General features: G+C 43.8%; 1 protein-coding gene across 1 annotated transcript; it reads right to left on the bottom strand.

The window, feature by feature from the left end:
• Nucleotides 1-1,221: 1,221 nt before the first annotated feature.
• Nucleotides 1,222-14,200, bottom strand: NAPEPLD (N-acyl phosphatidylethanolamine phospholipase D). The gene is made up of 4 exons (XM_056118587.1): nt 13,891-14,200; nt 6,294-6,940; nt 2,460-2,574; nt 1,222-1,608 (listed from the first exon to the last, which is right to left on the bottom strand). The coding sequence occupies exons 1-4, from the start codon at nt 14,182-14,184 to the stop codon at nt 1,486-1,488; spliced, it is 1,179 nt and encodes a 392-aa protein (XP_055974562.1). The 5' UTR covers nt 14,185-14,200; the 3' UTR covers nt 1,222-1,485.
• Between the last annotated feature and the right edge of the window lie 2,526 nt (nt 14,201-16,726).

The following is a 16,726-nucleotide window of genomic DNA, read 5'->3' as shown; positions in this document are numbered from 1 at the left end:
GCAGAAAAAAATTCATGGTTTGAAAGCAGGATTAAAATTCAGATTAAGTACCTAAACTATCGCATGCATACATAGATGCCAATCAAGTTATAGAAAGCTGCCTGGGTAGCATTAGGTATAGAAAACCTGCTTCAAATCTTCTATGAATAAAATTCATTTCACTAAGATTGATTAGGAATAAGACGGACCTCTCTGAATCCAATCTGCTCTCACTTGGAAGGTTCAGTGTGGCCTATGACCTTGGTGCCCTAAAGGAATAGCAGTGAGCTGTAGTAATAGCAATAGCAATAGTGAGCTGATTCCCAGAATCACCGTCTTACCACACTGGCATTCGACACTGGCTTCGTTAATAAAAGCAGAATTTTGCCTATTAAGCATTGGCAAATAGATGGAAAAAATGAATCTGTAAAACAACTATTTGTAAACATAAGTGTTTTTTTGGTTTATATTTTTTGGTTATTAGGGTGGGGTTTTTTTGTGGGGAGAGGAGTTTGGGGGCACATCCAGAGGTACTCTGGGCTTATTCCTGCACTCAGCAGTTACTTCTAGCAGTGCTCAGATGACCATATGGGATGATGGGAATCAAACTCAGGTCAGTGTGTAGGATGCAAGGCAAACACCCTGAAAACTGTACTATCTCACTGGTCCCATACTGATGTATTTAGAGTGAAAGCTAAGAAGTGAGAGGGGGAAAAAAATGCATGTAAGGAAAGAAAATAAGGAATGGACAGAAGAAAACTGAATTCAAAGTACCTAGTCTATTACTTTAAGATAAGTATCTACATTTATCTTTCCCTCACAGCTGTATTTGTGCTCAGCAAACCAAGCTATTAGATTAAAAATAGAAAAAGTCATTCTTATTACCACATTCTTTCCCTTTCTTGGCCCAACCCACTTCTGATTTGGGGTTTATAAATAGGAAACAATACATTGCACACCTTGTTTTTAAAAATGTCTTTAAAAATGTAACTTTGCCCAAACTCTTATGTTCAATATGCTTACAAAAATTACTTAACAGTTGGCAAGTAAGCTAATCTTGACAGAGCAAGAATCATTATCATTTAACGTGAATATAAGAAATATATTCCTGTGCAGGCCCTGAAAAACTCTAGAAAGGTAGGCAGTCTTACTCATTTTGTAGAAAGACCTTAGAAACAGAAGAAATGATTTTATATCAGTTTTTCACAGCCTCACAGCCTAAATTCTACCCCCGATGTATGTTAGTAAAAAAAAAAAAAATTCTACTGCAGTGTCATATATACCACTGAGACAAAACTTGAAATCCACATTTGCTAATTCATTATTTAAATGACCCATCCCTGAATTGTTTTTATGAACTGACAATCATATTAGAAAGTTATAAATAAAACACAAACTTGCAGTTGTTCCAAAGTAAAACTTCATAATACTCTTGAATTTCTAAAGAAGTCTTCTCAAATGTATATCAGGTGATGCCTTTTTCATTAAAAGTTCCTGTGCTGATATTTAATCAAAGGTTCCAGTGTTCAAGTATCTTGATTCTCCATGCTTCAAAACAAAAAAATCTTCAGGACTAAGTTCATATCTTTCTAGAGCCTCATTCAGTTTCGCAGGAGGTTCTAAGTAATACTGGAAAAGGACAGAGAAGAAAATAATGGAAAAAATTAAACATATGTATAATTTGGGGACATTTTTCTAAGATAAACTAAAGCAACATTTTACAGATTTATTAACTGTATTTCATGTGAATTTTGATGTTTAAGGGTCTTTGAGTTCCTCCATAGGTCAATTATTGACCACTGCTGCCTTCTAGAATATAATCCAAGAATTAGGCAAGAAACCCCTCTGAGTAATAGCGGTTACATAGTACAAGCATTTTCACTGCAAAGGGAGAAAAAGTACTCAGAGCCATGGGTCCAAACAACTATGTCTAAAGCAATCCAGTAGAGGATGGAGTGATAGTACAGCAAGTAGGGCACTTTCCTTACACGTGACCAACCCAGATTTGATTCCCAGCACCCTCTATGGTCCCCTGTGTACTGCCAGGAGTGATTCCTGAGTACAGAGCCAGGAGGGATCCCAGATGTGGCCCACCGCCTCCCCCCACCTCCCTCCCCCCCCCCCCCAAAGAAAAGAGTACTTCATCTTCTAACCCTTGTTTTAGCTGTCTCAAATCTGCTAGCATAGAAGCCTATATACCCAAACTATACTTTTTTTTGGGGGGGGGGGGAGTTGCTATATAAGCCCACATGTCGTTACCAACACAAATAAGGCCAGAGAACAGCACAGAGTGATGTTTCTCCTATCTGTCTTGTTTTTCTCATTAATATGACTTACCACCTTCACAGCAGTAGTAAACCTGACTATAGGTTCTGCTTCCAGCTTCGTCTCCAAAAGCACTGCCCGGAATGCCGAATGCTTAAAATCTTAACACGGGTCATCACAGAACCAAGGTTAATTTTTGTCCTAAACAAACTCACCTCATTGGCTAAGGCAAATGTTCCCCAATGAATTGCCACCGATTTCTTTGTTTGAACATCGATATGAATCCTTACTGCTTCATCTGGATCTACATGCTGGTATTTCATAAACCACCTGATGGAATACAGCAGTTTATTAACTCTGACTTTTGAAATAAGTCCTAACTCCTCATTACTGCTTCTCTCATCAACCTTCAAGACTGCACAGAATTAGTCTGTTAGCAAATCAGTCTCCCGCAGTCAACTTTTCTGAAGGAAAAAAATGAAGGGAAAATTCTTGTACAAACTACTTAACAATAATTAACTCAAGCAAAATTCCCCTTTGAATATTAAGATTTTATTTCATGTGCATTTTTGTTTTAGTTTAATAAGTAGAAACCTTGAAATCCTGGTATGAATCAAAGATACTGGATAATGGGAGGTTGGAGAAATAGCTCAGGCTAGAAGCATGAGCAAGGTCCTGAGTGTAATCCCCAGCATCCACATGGCTCACTGAGCAACATAAGTGTGGCCCTGATGCTCTAAGCACCACTGGTCCTAAGCAGTACCGCAGCACCAACTTCCAGCATTGAAGCATCTGGTCTGGTCAGCAGAGCATCCTTGGGAGTGGCCTTAAAGTATGCTAAAGAAATTGAATAATAATTAGAGAACTAGAAACCAAAGCTCCAATTAAAAAAGAACCAGAATAACTTTCTCAGTTTTTTTTTCACTTGCTAAAGTAAAAAGCAAAAAATGTATATATTTAAAGTTCAGGTGTAAAAAAAAAAATCAAGGATTTTATTCGAATCAAAGAACCACATGGGGAGATGTGTGGGTTGGCAGCATGGGGCAGATGAGGGAACTGATTCTAGAGAGAAGGCAGAAACATTCAAAGGCGCAGCTGAACGCCTTTGGACAAGCAGGTAGGAAGGCAGCAGGCTAAGGTCTGAACCGCAGCTCTATTGATGCCGGGAAATGCCTATGGAAAGTCCCTTCAGACTGTTTATTAAACAAAAAATATGCCCACTCAGGAAGGGATAGTAAAAGCTAAACAAGACATCGATACCACACCTGCTTTGTAGAATTCTCCCAAAAGTCTAGGCAGCAAGGTCAGAATCTGAAAGGGGAAAGTGTATTACTTCTGATGTGAGATGGCTACAAAGCAAATCCTCTGCTTCCCAAGAGAGGTGAAACAGCCTCTTCACATTAATAAAACCCCCTGTTGCCGACTGCCACTAACTTTCATAGGAATGGACTGCACAGGTGCCACTACTTTCTGCAGCACGTCATGGAAAAGTCCATCCATCTGCTGCAGCTGAGGGCTGCTGTTTACTATCAGGACTGCCAGGCCTCATGGGAGCCCACAAACAAGGCCACTGTGTCCTCCTGGCCATCAGAGAAGCATTCTCCTGACACAACCCCCCCCCCCCCCCAATGCAGGGCGAGAGGAGAACAGTTTTAGTGTGGCCATGGATTGAAACCAAAAAACAACTTCAGACCACAAATCAAAGGGAGACTCACATTCTTTTACTTTTTTTTAACCCTCAAGGCTACCTGAAATTTAAAACTTAACATCCCAAATGATTTGGACTAGATACACAGGGACAGGATATCCCCAAACTAAGCAAGAATGACCCCAAACATATTCGTGAAAGTCATTTGGATAAAGCCAGCTTTTATATTCATAACATGTTCTGCAACTCTGTTGATACATGACCTTCTGATCTTCTTTTCCTTTTTTTTTAATTGACTCTATAGACGGTCTTCTAAGATTCTGATTGCTGGCCCAGAGCTATGAATGGCACAATGGAGGCACATAATTTAATGTTTGTAGAGCTAATACTGTCCTCCTGTCCTCCTCTAATCTTAGAAATAAGAGAGCTGCAATGCAAGTAGGAGGGAAGAATTCAGTAAGCAAATTTGTGATGTCACTCTCACACCAATGACAAACTGACACAACATATAAAACAGCCATAAGGACATATAAGAGGGGCCAGAGCGATAGTACAATGGGTAAGGCACTTGCCTTGCAAGCAGACTATCTGGGTTCGACCCACAGCACCCCATATGGACCCCCAAGCCGACTAGGAGTGATCCCTGAGTGCAGAGCCAAGAGTAAGCCCTGAGCACCACCAGGTGCGGTCCAAAAACCAAAGGGGAACAAAGGGGGAAGACATGTAATAGATATTCTTCAGGAACTGAGTAAAGATCGATACCATATGAACCTGACTCGAGAACAGTCTCACTGGTATTTTCAGAGGTCTCATTAAAAGTCAGAATTAGTAAAATAAAAATAATAAAAGTCCTATTTTGATACTAATATTTACTTATAAGTTTTAAATAAGTCTAAAAAATATTTAGCCCCTACAAAAGGACAGGAGAAAGCAAAAGGGAGAAACAAAAATGAAGGCAGATAAGAAATGGACGGGGAGGAGGCCATGGCTCAGAGGGCTGGGGTGCGTGCTCTGCCTGTGAGAAGCCGAGTTAGATCCCCAGCACCTCCCTTCCTCCATAAAGGCCCCGGAGCACCAATCAGATTCTCTCAATTCATCAATGGATTAGTCAAACACACATTCCTCTGCTTTGGAGTGCCTAAAGAAAAAGCAAGGCTGACACTCTAGGGGTAAAGGCAGCTCAGACAGAAAAGGGAACACCAAATAAAGGGTGCTGGGAAGATCTGCCCAGGATGGGAGATGCCTGCTGAAAGTAATCTATGAACCAAACATGATTGCCACCCACTGTCTCTTCTGCAGACCACAGCACCCAAAAGGAGAGATAGAACAAAAGAGAGTGCCCTGACACAGAGGCAGGGTGGGATGGGGCCTGGGGGGGGCGGGGATACTGGGATTGGTGGGGGTGGAGAATGGGCACCGGTGGTGGGATGGGTACTCAATCATTGCATAACTGAAACCCAAGCACAACAACTTGTAAGTCTACAACTGTACCTCATGGTGTTTCACTAATTTAAAAAAAAAAACATTAGAAAAATTTAAAAAATAAATAAAAAAGAAAAGGCAAGGCTGTATCCCAATTCTGCATGAGCCTTTGGATACTTATTTTTGAAAATCGGCCCTTTGCTACTCATCAATGTTATTTTTCTTTTGTGTATATTAACTTGTGATCACTGATAACTGAATTTTTTTAAATCACTTCTCTTTCCCTTAGACAGTATTAAGAACCACACAGGCAGCAGCTAGATCTGTTATATCCTGGAATGATAGCGTGAGTGTACTGAAAGGTTGCAGAGGCATTGGTGAGAGATGCAAGAACATTACTACCAGATTAACTTTCATGTAGGCTGAAACCAGGCCCTCACCTGGGACTAATGCTTTGTTTAGGTCAAGGACTGAAAAACAGCTAAAGAAAGAGATTATCCTCCATGTGATAGGAAAATCAAGATTGAGGTCTGGTTGATGGGTTTAACTCTATAATCAGAATGATAAAGCAGGATCCAGAAAGATAGTACAGCGGGTAGGGCACGTGCCTTGTAAAAGGCTGACCCGGGTTCAATCCCAGGCATCCCATATGGCCACCTAACACTACCAGGAGTAATTCCTGAGCTCCATTAGGTATGGCCCAAAACACAAAAGAAAGAACAATATGGTACTTTTTGCTAATAATAATAATTCTTTATACTTTGGCCTCCCCCCCCCTTGGTAATATTTCTGATTTTCAATCATCTTGTATTAAACTATTTTATATTAGATAATATATTTTTTGTAAAATTAACTGAATCTGACACACCATTCACAATAGATAACATAATTCACCAGTAAAATCACAGATTCTGCAGTGTCACAAATTCTAAGTACTTAAGCTAAGCAACTATGCAGCTTTCTTTTGGTGCCTACATACCTGGGCGCATAAGCTCCGATGGGAATAGCAGCCAGGTCGAAAGGTCCAAATCTTTTCCCAATCTCTTCAAAAACAGAGCAATACCCAGTGTCGCCTGCAAAAAAAAATCGATTCCAAGGTCCCAAAACAGACCAGCTGCCCCACAGAACCTTGTTGTCATCCATCAGAGTCCTTTTGCACCAGTGCTGGGAAGGCGTAAAGACAAAGGTGACCGCATCGTGTCCAGGGACACAATTCTCCTCCCACCAGTCCAGCTCAATCACATTCTCACAGCCACATTTCTGCATCCAGTCCAGGAGACCCAAAGGCACGAACCATCTCAAGTCATTCCCGAACCGCTCGTTCAGAGCAACAACAGAGTTATAGTCCAGGTGGTCATAGTGATTGTGACTAATGAGGACGGCGTCGATTGGGGGGAGCTCACTGACGGAGCACGGCGGAGGACGGAAACGCTTGGGGCCCATGAACTGCAACGGAGAAGCCCGGGTGCTGAAGATAGGATCCGTGAGAAATATGAGCTCGTCCATCTCCACCATCACTGTGGCATGGCCCAGCCAGGTGACACGTAAGCCCTCTTCCTTCACTCGGGCTTCTGTGGGGTCGCTGACGAAATAGGGCTTGAGGACCGGCAGCTCTTTATCAAGTTCCTGGTAAAGACATAAGAGCAATTATTGGGAGCAGAGGGGATTAAGGCCTCACCAACCTACTTTGATCCAAATTCTACAGAGAAGGGCAATTTGCTACTTTATCTTTTTCTTCCTCTTGAAAATACAGAATTCTCTATAATCATGCCAGTCCAACAACAGGAAGTCCTGTTGGTCCCAAATGGAATAGACTCAGAGAAATTTAAGTGTTAAATACTGAATGATGCTGAATTTATTAGCCTTTTACAAAGTTGATTTTTATCTTATTTCTTGGGATGGGGGGGTGGGGAATCCCAAAGCTGGAGACCACCAAAACTATACCCAGATGTGCTCTAGGGGCAATGTGATGCCAAGGACTGAAGCCAGGGCCATGCACACACAGGGCATATGTGCCACCACGGAAGCTTCATCCCCAGCCTAGTAAGTCTACCCTGTATCTGTGGGTTACACAAGACCAACAAGAAGCTGTGTTTGTGGGGGGTCACTGTCCTGGCTATTTTTTATTGTTGTTGGTGGTGTTGTTTGGGGGCCATAGATAGCTGTGCTCAAGGCTTACTCCCGGCTCCGTGCTCAGGGGACCATATGGAATTCAAGATTCTGAGGGGCTGGAGCAATAGCACAGCGGGTAGGGTGTTTGCCTTGCATGCGGTCAACCCGGGTTCAATTCCCAGCATCCCATATGGTCCCCTGAGCACTGCCAGGGGTGATTCCTGAGTGCAGAGCCAGGAGTAACCCCTGTGCATTGCTGGGTGTGACCCAAAAAGCAAAAAAAAAAAAAAGAGAGAGAGAGAGAGGATTGGGGGGCGGGGGGAAGGGGGTAATGGATAAGGATATTCATGCTTTTTGGGGGGGAGGGTACAATAAAAATGCATTAGAGTGTGGTGATAATCAAACTCTTCTGTGAATATGCTAAAAACCATGGTAGTATGAATTCTTTATCAATAAGCCTGTTTTCAAAAAGGCAATACACTGGGCTCGCAGACTGGCTTGGTGGCAGGGCATGTGCCACATCCCATGAGGTCACGGTCAATCCTCAGCATCACCCACACTGTTAAGTGTGATCCCCAGAAACAATGTAGTCCCCAGCAAGCACCACAACCAAGTTTGAACCTACAAACATCACTTCCAACATCTTTTTTTTTAATACAAAGCATTGAATCAAGCAGTCACTTTTTTCTTTTCCATTTTTCCTTCATGCCATATCGTTCGCTGCCTCTCACACAAAGGTAGTTAGTTATGATGTGGTGAACTGGCACTGCTATTTGTGTTCATTAAACCATATTCAAGTAAATTCCAGTGGTTTACACCAGCACAGATGTGTTCAAGATTTTTATTTCCAGCCTAATGGCCTCCATTAAACATAAATGAAATCTAAAACTGAGATTCCAAAAAGAAAAAATGATTTTTTAAAAAAATTTTATTTTCTGGGGCTACGGTGCTGCCAGCAGGTCAATCTGTACCTGTGAGGCGAGTGCATAAGCAGCCTCATGGCGCCTTCAGACTTCCAGATACCCCAAAAATGCTGCTCTGCCTTTGGCCAGACCCCAAAAACTTGGGGCAAAGTTAACCAAGAAGGTAAATGGCCAAAAATTAGGTATGTGGAAGACACACCCACGAACCACCTCGGGCTCAGCTATATAATTGGAGGCATGGCCGCTATGGTTCCCGATTGAACCGCTTAACGGCCATGATCCCAGAGACTCAGAAACAAATCTTGAAACCCAATGGCCTTTGGCAGAAATGCGTCCGGTCCCTGCAGTAGGTTACCGGTGCTGGGCCAACCCAGGTGGGAATAGGTTTCATGCCTTGGCCTGTTTCCCCTGGCAGCCTGGTGGACGCCATCCTCCAGAGGCCACTGGACAGTCAGGTTTGGGCCCACAGTGATGAGACACACAGGGCCTCAACGGTTGGGGGTGGAGCCAGCCCTTTCCTCCCCACCCAAATGAGACTCTGAGTCGCCTCCCACAAATGGCCTCTATGGCTCCTGATCAAGCTGCTTAAGGGCCATGATCCCAGAGACTCAGAAACAAATCTCGAAACCCAGCGGCTTTTGGCAGAAATGCATCTGGACTCTGCAGTAGGTTACTGTAGCCAGGCCACCCCAGGTGGGAAAGGGTACTGTCCCTCCGCCTGCTCCCCTTTGGCAGCTCAGTGGCCACCATCCGCCAGAGGCCACTGGACAGTCAGGTTTGTGCCCACAGTGACGAGACACATGGGGCCTCATGGGATGGGGGTGGAGCTGGCCCTTTACTCCCCATCCCAAAGAGACCCCCCAAGTCACTGCCCCTGAACAGCCTCTGACTCCTGATCAAGCCGTTTAATGGCCATGATCCCAGAGACTTAGAAACAAATCTCGAAACCCAGTAGCTTTTGGCAGAAATGCGTCCAGGCCCCGCAGTAGGTTACTGTCACTGGGCCAACTCAGGGGCAAAAGGGTGCTGTCCCTTCACCTGGTCCCCCTTGGTGGTTCAGTGGCCACCATCTGCCAGATGCCATTGGACAGTCAGGTTTGGGCCCGCAGTGACGAGACACGCGGGGACTCATGGGATGGGGGTGGAGCCAGCCCTTTCCTCCCCATCCCAAAGAGACCCCAAGTCGCCGCCCATGAACAACTTCTTTGGCTCCATTTAATGGCCATGATCCCAGAGACTTAGAAACAAATCTCGAACCCCAGTGGCTTTTGGCAGAAATGCATCTGGTCCCTGCAGTTGGTTACTGGCACTGGGCGACCCCAGGTGGGAATAGGTTTCGTGCCTTGGCCTGTTCCCCCTGGCAGCCTGTGGCCGCCATCCTCCAGGCACCACTGGACAGTCAGGTTTGGGCCCACAGTGACGAGACATACGAGGCCTCATGGGATGGGGGTGGAGCCGGCCCTTTCCTCCCCATCCCAACAAGACTCCGAGTTGCCACCCATAAACGGCCTTTCTGGCTCCTAATCAAGCTGCTTAAAGGCCATGATCCAAGAGACTCAGGAAAAACTCTCAGAACCCAGCAGGTTTTGGCAGAAATCCCTCCAGATTTAAGTGTTAAAATTTTGGAATTTCAAAATCGCACAGCCACTACTACAGCCATGTGACATCATACCTTATTCTTAACCAGCAATAGAAATCAAATTGCCTACTGTTTCCTTTTCAGCAGATCTGAGTATTGGGGTAAAATCCCAAATGATGATGATGGATCTGGTGTCAAAATATTGAATGTGATCAAAGTAGAGAGAGAGTAATGTGAAAGTCATATGCCCCACAGGTAGGGGGAGAGTGTGGGATGGGGGTATACTGGGGATTTTAGTAGAAGAGAAGGGGCACTGGTGAGGGTATGGGTGTTTCATTGTGTGACCGAGACTTAAACCCAAAAGCTTTGTAACTGCTCTCATCGTGATTCAATAAATAAAATTATATATATGTGGGCCACCATCCTCCCATTGTTCATCGATTTGTTCGAGCGGGCCCAGTAATGTCTCCATCATGAGACTTGTTGTTACTGTGTTTGGCATATCAAATACATCACGGGTAGCTTGCCAGGCTCTGCCATGCGGGCGAGATACTCTCAGTAGCTTGCCGGGCTCTCCGAGAGGGGCGGAGGAATCGAACTTGGGTCGGCCATGTTGGCCGCTTATAAGGCAAACACCCTACCGCTGTGCTATCGGTGGAGTTCATGCCCAATTCAATCAGCTAATCAGTGGCTGAATAAATAGCAGTACTCCTACATAAAAAAAATTTTTTTTTACTTTGTGTACAAGTTACCAGAGACAGGAGAAGCAAAAGTTGGATGCAAGCAGGGGAATTATTTTCTAGCTGAGGACACCAAGCCCTCACTTGGCCTTTTCCTGAGTAGGTCAAGATTTTTCTTGTTTATTCAATCTTTCTTAAAAATGCAAATGAAACTTCTTCCCACCCTGACAAGGCCCCGAGTTGCTGCCCACAAAGAGCTCCTCCAGCTCCTGAACGGCCGTGATCCCAGAGGCACACAAACCAATCTCAGAACCCAGTGGCTTTTGGCAGAAATCCCTCCAGACTTATTACTAAAATATCAGGAATCCAAAATCACGTGGCTGCTATTGCAGCCGCACAACATCATATGCTCTTCGTGATCAGCAATAGATTCTAAAGATGCCTTTTCGGAAGGTCTGATTGTTGGGGGGAAATTCCAAATAATAATCGTGGGTCTTTTGTCATATGTTGAATGTGATCAAAGTGGAGAGAGAGAGTACAGTAGAGATCTTCTGCCACACAGGCAGGGGGGATGGGAGGTATACTGGGGTTCTTGGTGGTAGAAGGTGTGCACTGGTGAAGGGATGGGTGTTTGATCATTGTATGACTAAGCCTTAAACTAGAAAGCTTTGTAACTGTTCTCATGGTGATTCAATACATTTAAAAAAATGCAAATAAAAAAAAAACACACATCCATAATGAATAGTACATGTTAATGTTTTACTTCTCCTGGTAAAGAGAGAAATAATCCTAACTCTTTGCCCTACTGCTTCCTGTACATCATGTTATCTTACTCTGTGACACAGATGTTACTGCCACTTGACAAGATAAGCAGTCCAGGGTAGAGGAGAAAAATCTTTCCAGAGCCTTACCACAGCAAGGAAGTCTCAGGAGTGGACTCCTGAAAGGGTCCTCTGAAGCCCTTTCTTTTTGCTAAGCTATAAACCAGTGAAATCCAAATTCCTGTTAATGTGTTTGTGTCCAGTGTGTTGAGTGAGTTCAAAGTGAAAAATCTGATGCAAACTGGTGGCAATCCTATTTTCTGGGGGCTGGGGATGCGGTTCAGTAGCTGAGCACATCCCTTTTTGTGTAAGGTTCTGGATTCAAACCCCAGCACTAAGCGGGGGGGTGGGGGGGGGGGAATCTGAAAATACTCTTTTTTTTACTGCCTCAGAAAGCTTTAATAACTATATTTTGCAATCTCAATGTTTACTAGAAAACTACATTTTTCTTTTTCATACTTAAACTTTTCCTTGATTATATTATGCCCCAGGCTAGAGCAATAGCACAGCGGGTAGGGCATTTGCCTTGCACAAGGCCAACCTGGGTTTTATTCCTCCACCACTCTTGGAGAGCCCGGCAAGCTACGGAGAGTATCCTGCCCACATGGCAAAGCCTGGCAAGCTCCCCGTGACATATTCGATATGCCAAAAACAGTAACAACAAGTTTCACAATGGAGACATTACTGGTACCCACTCGAGCAAATCGATCAACAATGGGAGAACAGTGCAGTGCATATTATGCCCATCATAAAATATTTTTTTTTAATTTTTTATTAGTGAGACACCATGAGGTACAGTTGTACATTAGTTGTACACCATGAGGTACCTTACAAATTTTTGTGCTTGGGTTTCAATTATACAATGATCAAATACTCATCCCTCCACCAGTGCCCATTTCCCACCACCTCAAATCCCAGTATCCCTCCCACTTCCCATCCCCCATCCCACCCTGCCGCTTTGTTTTCTTTTTGGCAGAAATCACTCCAATCATGTCCTCTGCCTCATTCCAGTTTAGTAGTGATATGAACCATCACCAATGACAAAGAGCAGTTGCAAAAACAATACTCAAAAGTCAGGTCCACACTCAGGAGAGAACACTGTAAAATATTTTTAAAACACACAAAAAAGTTAAGAGCCATGCAGAGCCAGGGAGGTAGCTCAGGATGTGAGTCTGGCACACACCCGGTCCTGAGTGTGATCCCAGCTCTGCCTGGCCGCTCATCAACCCAGGGTTGGCTGCTTATACACACAAGTATTTAAGCCCTAACATTGGTTTTTAAGTGGTGCATACTGAGAAAGGGAGAGAGCCTTTGAGACTCTGGGCTGCAGAGACAGCTCCTGGGACTAGCCTTATCTCCAGCACCACATGTCCCCCAGCTCTGCTGGCAAGTGCCCTGCTGGCCCCCAGCACCACTGCAGCACTGGGCTGGCAGGCCCAGCACTGGCACATTTTTAGAGACTCAACCCCATTACTTGAGCAGCTGCAAATCACTAGAGTGCTGTCTTTTGGTCTTCACCTGGACACTTGCTTCCTTTATGAAATAAAACAAAACTAAAGAAGCCTCTGCATTTTTTTAAAGCACAAACACCAGGAAGCCATCTGGTCCCCCGCAGCCTCTTCCCCTCACCTTCTTTCTTCACAGTGAATCCATATTTCTCTTCACATGGGGTTTCTCGAGAACCAAGAAAAAAAAGGGGGGGGGATGTTTCTGCCCCTCCCATCTTTAAAACCGCAAACTGGGGGCCGAAGTGATAGCTCAATGAACTGACATGTTCGATATGTCACGTGCTTTGCAAGCAGGAGGCCCAGGTTCCACTCTTAGCACAGCGTGGACGCCCAAGCATTATCCAACGCTGTGAAGCCACCTTCCACCTAACCAGCCTAACTCACCGCCTCGTTCCCGGTGCTGCCATGCTCTTGGCCTCCCCAGGAGGTGGCCAACTGACAGTGGCCTGCTCATCTCGGTCTTTTGCTACTAAACTCCAGAGCAAGGATACCTTTTTCACCTTACCTGTCTAGAACCAAACCCTCCGCCTTATCATAGAAAAGAGACTTGACTGTCAGAATCCACAGCGAACGCAAAGAAGGATGCATTATGTATAAACTGCAGGGCATGGTGAGAGAAACTTCTCAGGGCCGGAGTGATAGTACAGTGGGTAGGGCGTTTGCCCTGCACACAGCCGACTTGGGTTTGATTCCCGGCATTCCATATGGTCCCCCAAGCACCACCAGGAGTAATTCCTGAGTGCAGAGCCAGGAGTAACCCCTGAGCATTGCTGGGTGTTACCCCAAAAGCAAAAAAAATAAAAATAAAAAGAGGGATACTTTCTCTTTCTATCCCCTCTCTTTCCCTGGAGGGAAATGCGCTGAATAAAGACTTGTCAGTAAAAATAATGGTGATGATAATAGTAACAGGATTTGAATTCAGCTACACAGAACTCAAAATAGCTAGGCCTCACCTCTTTGGACGACGGGATACCGCTGTGGTCCTTTTCCATTATCAGCCACCTGAGAACACTTGGCAGAGAGGGACTTAGCCACGTGGGCCAAGGATTGACAAATCTCCCATTCTTTCCTTTCTCTGATTTAGTCACATCCTCCTCTAGTCTGTAGTCCAGCTTGAAACTCTTCCTGGATGACCTAGAAGATTCACTTCCTCCAGAGTTGCGTGCGGAGTTGTTGCGTTTCCTCACGGCTTCTTTAGGATACTGGCTAATTGCCATCAGGGACTGGCTGCTTTCATTTTCATCCATGCTTTTTGGCAAAGAACTGAAGGAGATAAAAAGGTGTGGGGGTTAATAAGTTTATCATGAAGGTGTTAAAAATAAAAAAAAATTACATACTGTCTCAGGCAATGAAGATTTCTATAAACTATTAAAACAATTTGTCTAAACATTATGTCTATAATTCAAACTTTCTTCCTCTAAAATATAATTTTGGAATGCGGTATGACAGTTTGCTATGCTAGAATAGGGGTTTGCATTACCTATTACTGTCAAACCTTGTAAAAATTCCATTCCTTCTGTAATCCAAAATAACCTAGTCCATGAGTCAGCACATAAAATTTTCTATTTCAAAGGTATCTTAGAGGATAAATTAAATCATCTTCATGAATCTGTACATTTTCATATCTGATTTTTTTTTAATGAGGGAAAAATTCCCAAGTAGTACTCAGGGGCCTGGGGGCTAATCCCTGATGTACTTTGTCTAGCTGTGAGGGTCAGAAGGCTCAATGCATGGCCTCGTGATAAGGTGCTGGTTGGGCCAATACCCTGTGGTGCTGGGGAGTATGGAGCAATGCCAGGGATGCAACTCTATGCATGCCAACAGGCATGCATTTCAACCCTTTGCACTGTATCTCCCCAGGCCCCATAACCAGAATTTTAATAACATGTAGTAAGAGGGACTGCCTTAATTTCTTGGGAACACCTCAGTGATTTAAGGAACTTGAAGCTGAAGCGATAGTAGGGTGTTTGCCTTGCACGAGGCGAACCTGAGTTCGATCCCCAGCATCCCATATGGTCCCCTATGTACCGCCAGTAGGAATTCCTGAGTGCAGAGCCAGGAGTAACTGCTGAGCATTGCTGGGTGTGACCCAAAAGGGGGAAAATATATATATATGTATATATACACACATATATGTATATATACATATATATATATATATATATATATATATATCACTGTCACTGTCCTCCCGTTGTTCATCGATTTGCTTGAGCAGGCCCAGTAATGTCTCCATTGTGACACTTGTTACTGTGTTTGGCATATCAAATATGTCACGGGTAGCTTGCCAGGCTTTGCCGTGCAGGCGAGATACTCTCAGTAGCTTGCTGGGCTCTCCGAGAGGATGTATATATATTAAAAATTAATAAAGAACGTTATATATAACCCCAGTAAACCTAGTCATTTTTACTTTGAAGGTAATCTCTTGCCAATGCCCGAAGCAAGTGCAATGCAATCAGACATCAGGACAAGAGATAAATGATTATTTGAGGGACATTTCAATATTGTATTTAAGTGATTAACAACACAAATTTTAACTAACTCAGATTTAAAACTGCCAGTCAGAGCAGAATGCATCTAGCTAGGTGACCTTAGATAAGTTTCTTAGTCTATCCCTGCCTCAATTTCCTCATTCATGAAATGGACATAATGGTACCTACCTCTAAAGGTTATTAAGAAGATTTTTTTTAAACTCTATAAGAAAAGCACTTAGGGGCTGGAGCAATAGTACAGCAGGTAGGGTGTTTGCCTTGCACATGTCTGACCCAAGTTCGATCCCTGGCACCCTATATGGTCCCCAAAGTCCTCTGGGAGTGATCCCTAAGTGCAGAACCAGGAATAAACCCTGAGCATTGTGAGGTGTGGCCCAAAGAGAAAAAGATAAAAGAAAGCACTTAGAAACATGGATATGAGACTAACATGTATGTAACAAATATAACACCCACATACATATGCACATAGCAGCTCAAGCCACTTCAGCAGCTGCTGCTGACCTTACTACTGCTGCTACCTCCACCACCTCATTTCCAGCACTGAAATCCTAATTTTAAGCTCTCCGGAACTCCAAACATATAAACGCAGTAAGTAATGTCTTAAGAATAAGCACTGGAGCTGGAGCTATAGTACAGCACGTAGGGAGTTTGCCTTGCGGCTGACCCGAGTTCAATTCCCAGCATCCCATATGATCCCCCAAGCACCACCAGGAGTAATTCCTGAGTGCAAAGCCAGAAGTAACTCCTAGGCACCACTGGGTGCGACTCAAAAAGCGAAAAAATTAAAAAAAAAGAATAAGCACTGATCTGCTATAAATTTCATATCTTCCCAACTCTGTTAAGCAAATATTTGCTTTCTATTTAGTTTCAATGCTATGTATACACATAAAACACTTCATAACCCTAAGAAAATAAGCGTACAAACAATTAGCCAAATATTGTTTCAATGGTATTTAAGAGAAAAAATAGTGTCCAGGAAAAAAAACGACTACAAACCCTTAAACAAACACCATATACCGATACAAAACTTCATTCCCCAGCTGCCTAGAGTGAAGTCTATGGCCAGATTGAGAAAGAAAATCACAGTGAACCAAAGAAGCAGCTCATACCTGCCCCAAGGCTGTGTGTCAGTGGCTTGTAACCGGTAACATGTTTATTTCATCTTGGACAAATGACTTTTCTAGTCCTCAATTTTCTCATCTACAAAATCCTAATAGCCTGTGGGAAATATAAAAAGTTAAATGACAGAGCCAGGAAGATAGCTCAGGGACCAGAGCACATGTTATGCATGGGAAAA

This window comes from Sorex fumeus, unplaced genomic scaffold (assembly GCF_029834395.1).
Source record: "Sorex fumeus unplaced genomic scaffold, SorFum_2.1 ptg000037l, whole genome shotgun sequence".
In the NCBI taxonomy this organism is placed as follows: domain Eukaryota; kingdom Metazoa; phylum Chordata; class Mammalia; order Eulipotyphla; family Soricidae; genus Sorex; species Sorex fumeus.
This window is presented reverse-complemented; position numbering and strand designations above follow the sequence as displayed.

Coding starts and splice junctions, on each gene's coding strand:
- NAPEPLD (XM_056118587.1), bottom strand. CDS start 14,184: ATGGATGAAAATGAAAGCAGCCAGTCCCTGATGGCAATTAGCCAGTAT. Junction 2,575..6,293: donor ATCGGAGCTTATGCGCCCAG/GTATGTAGGCAC, acceptor GTATTCCATCAG/GTGGTTTATGAAATACCAGC. Junction 1,609..2,459: donor CATTTGCCTTAGCCAATGAG/GTGAGTTTGTTT, acceptor GTCCTTTTCCAG/TATTACTTAGAACCTCCTGC.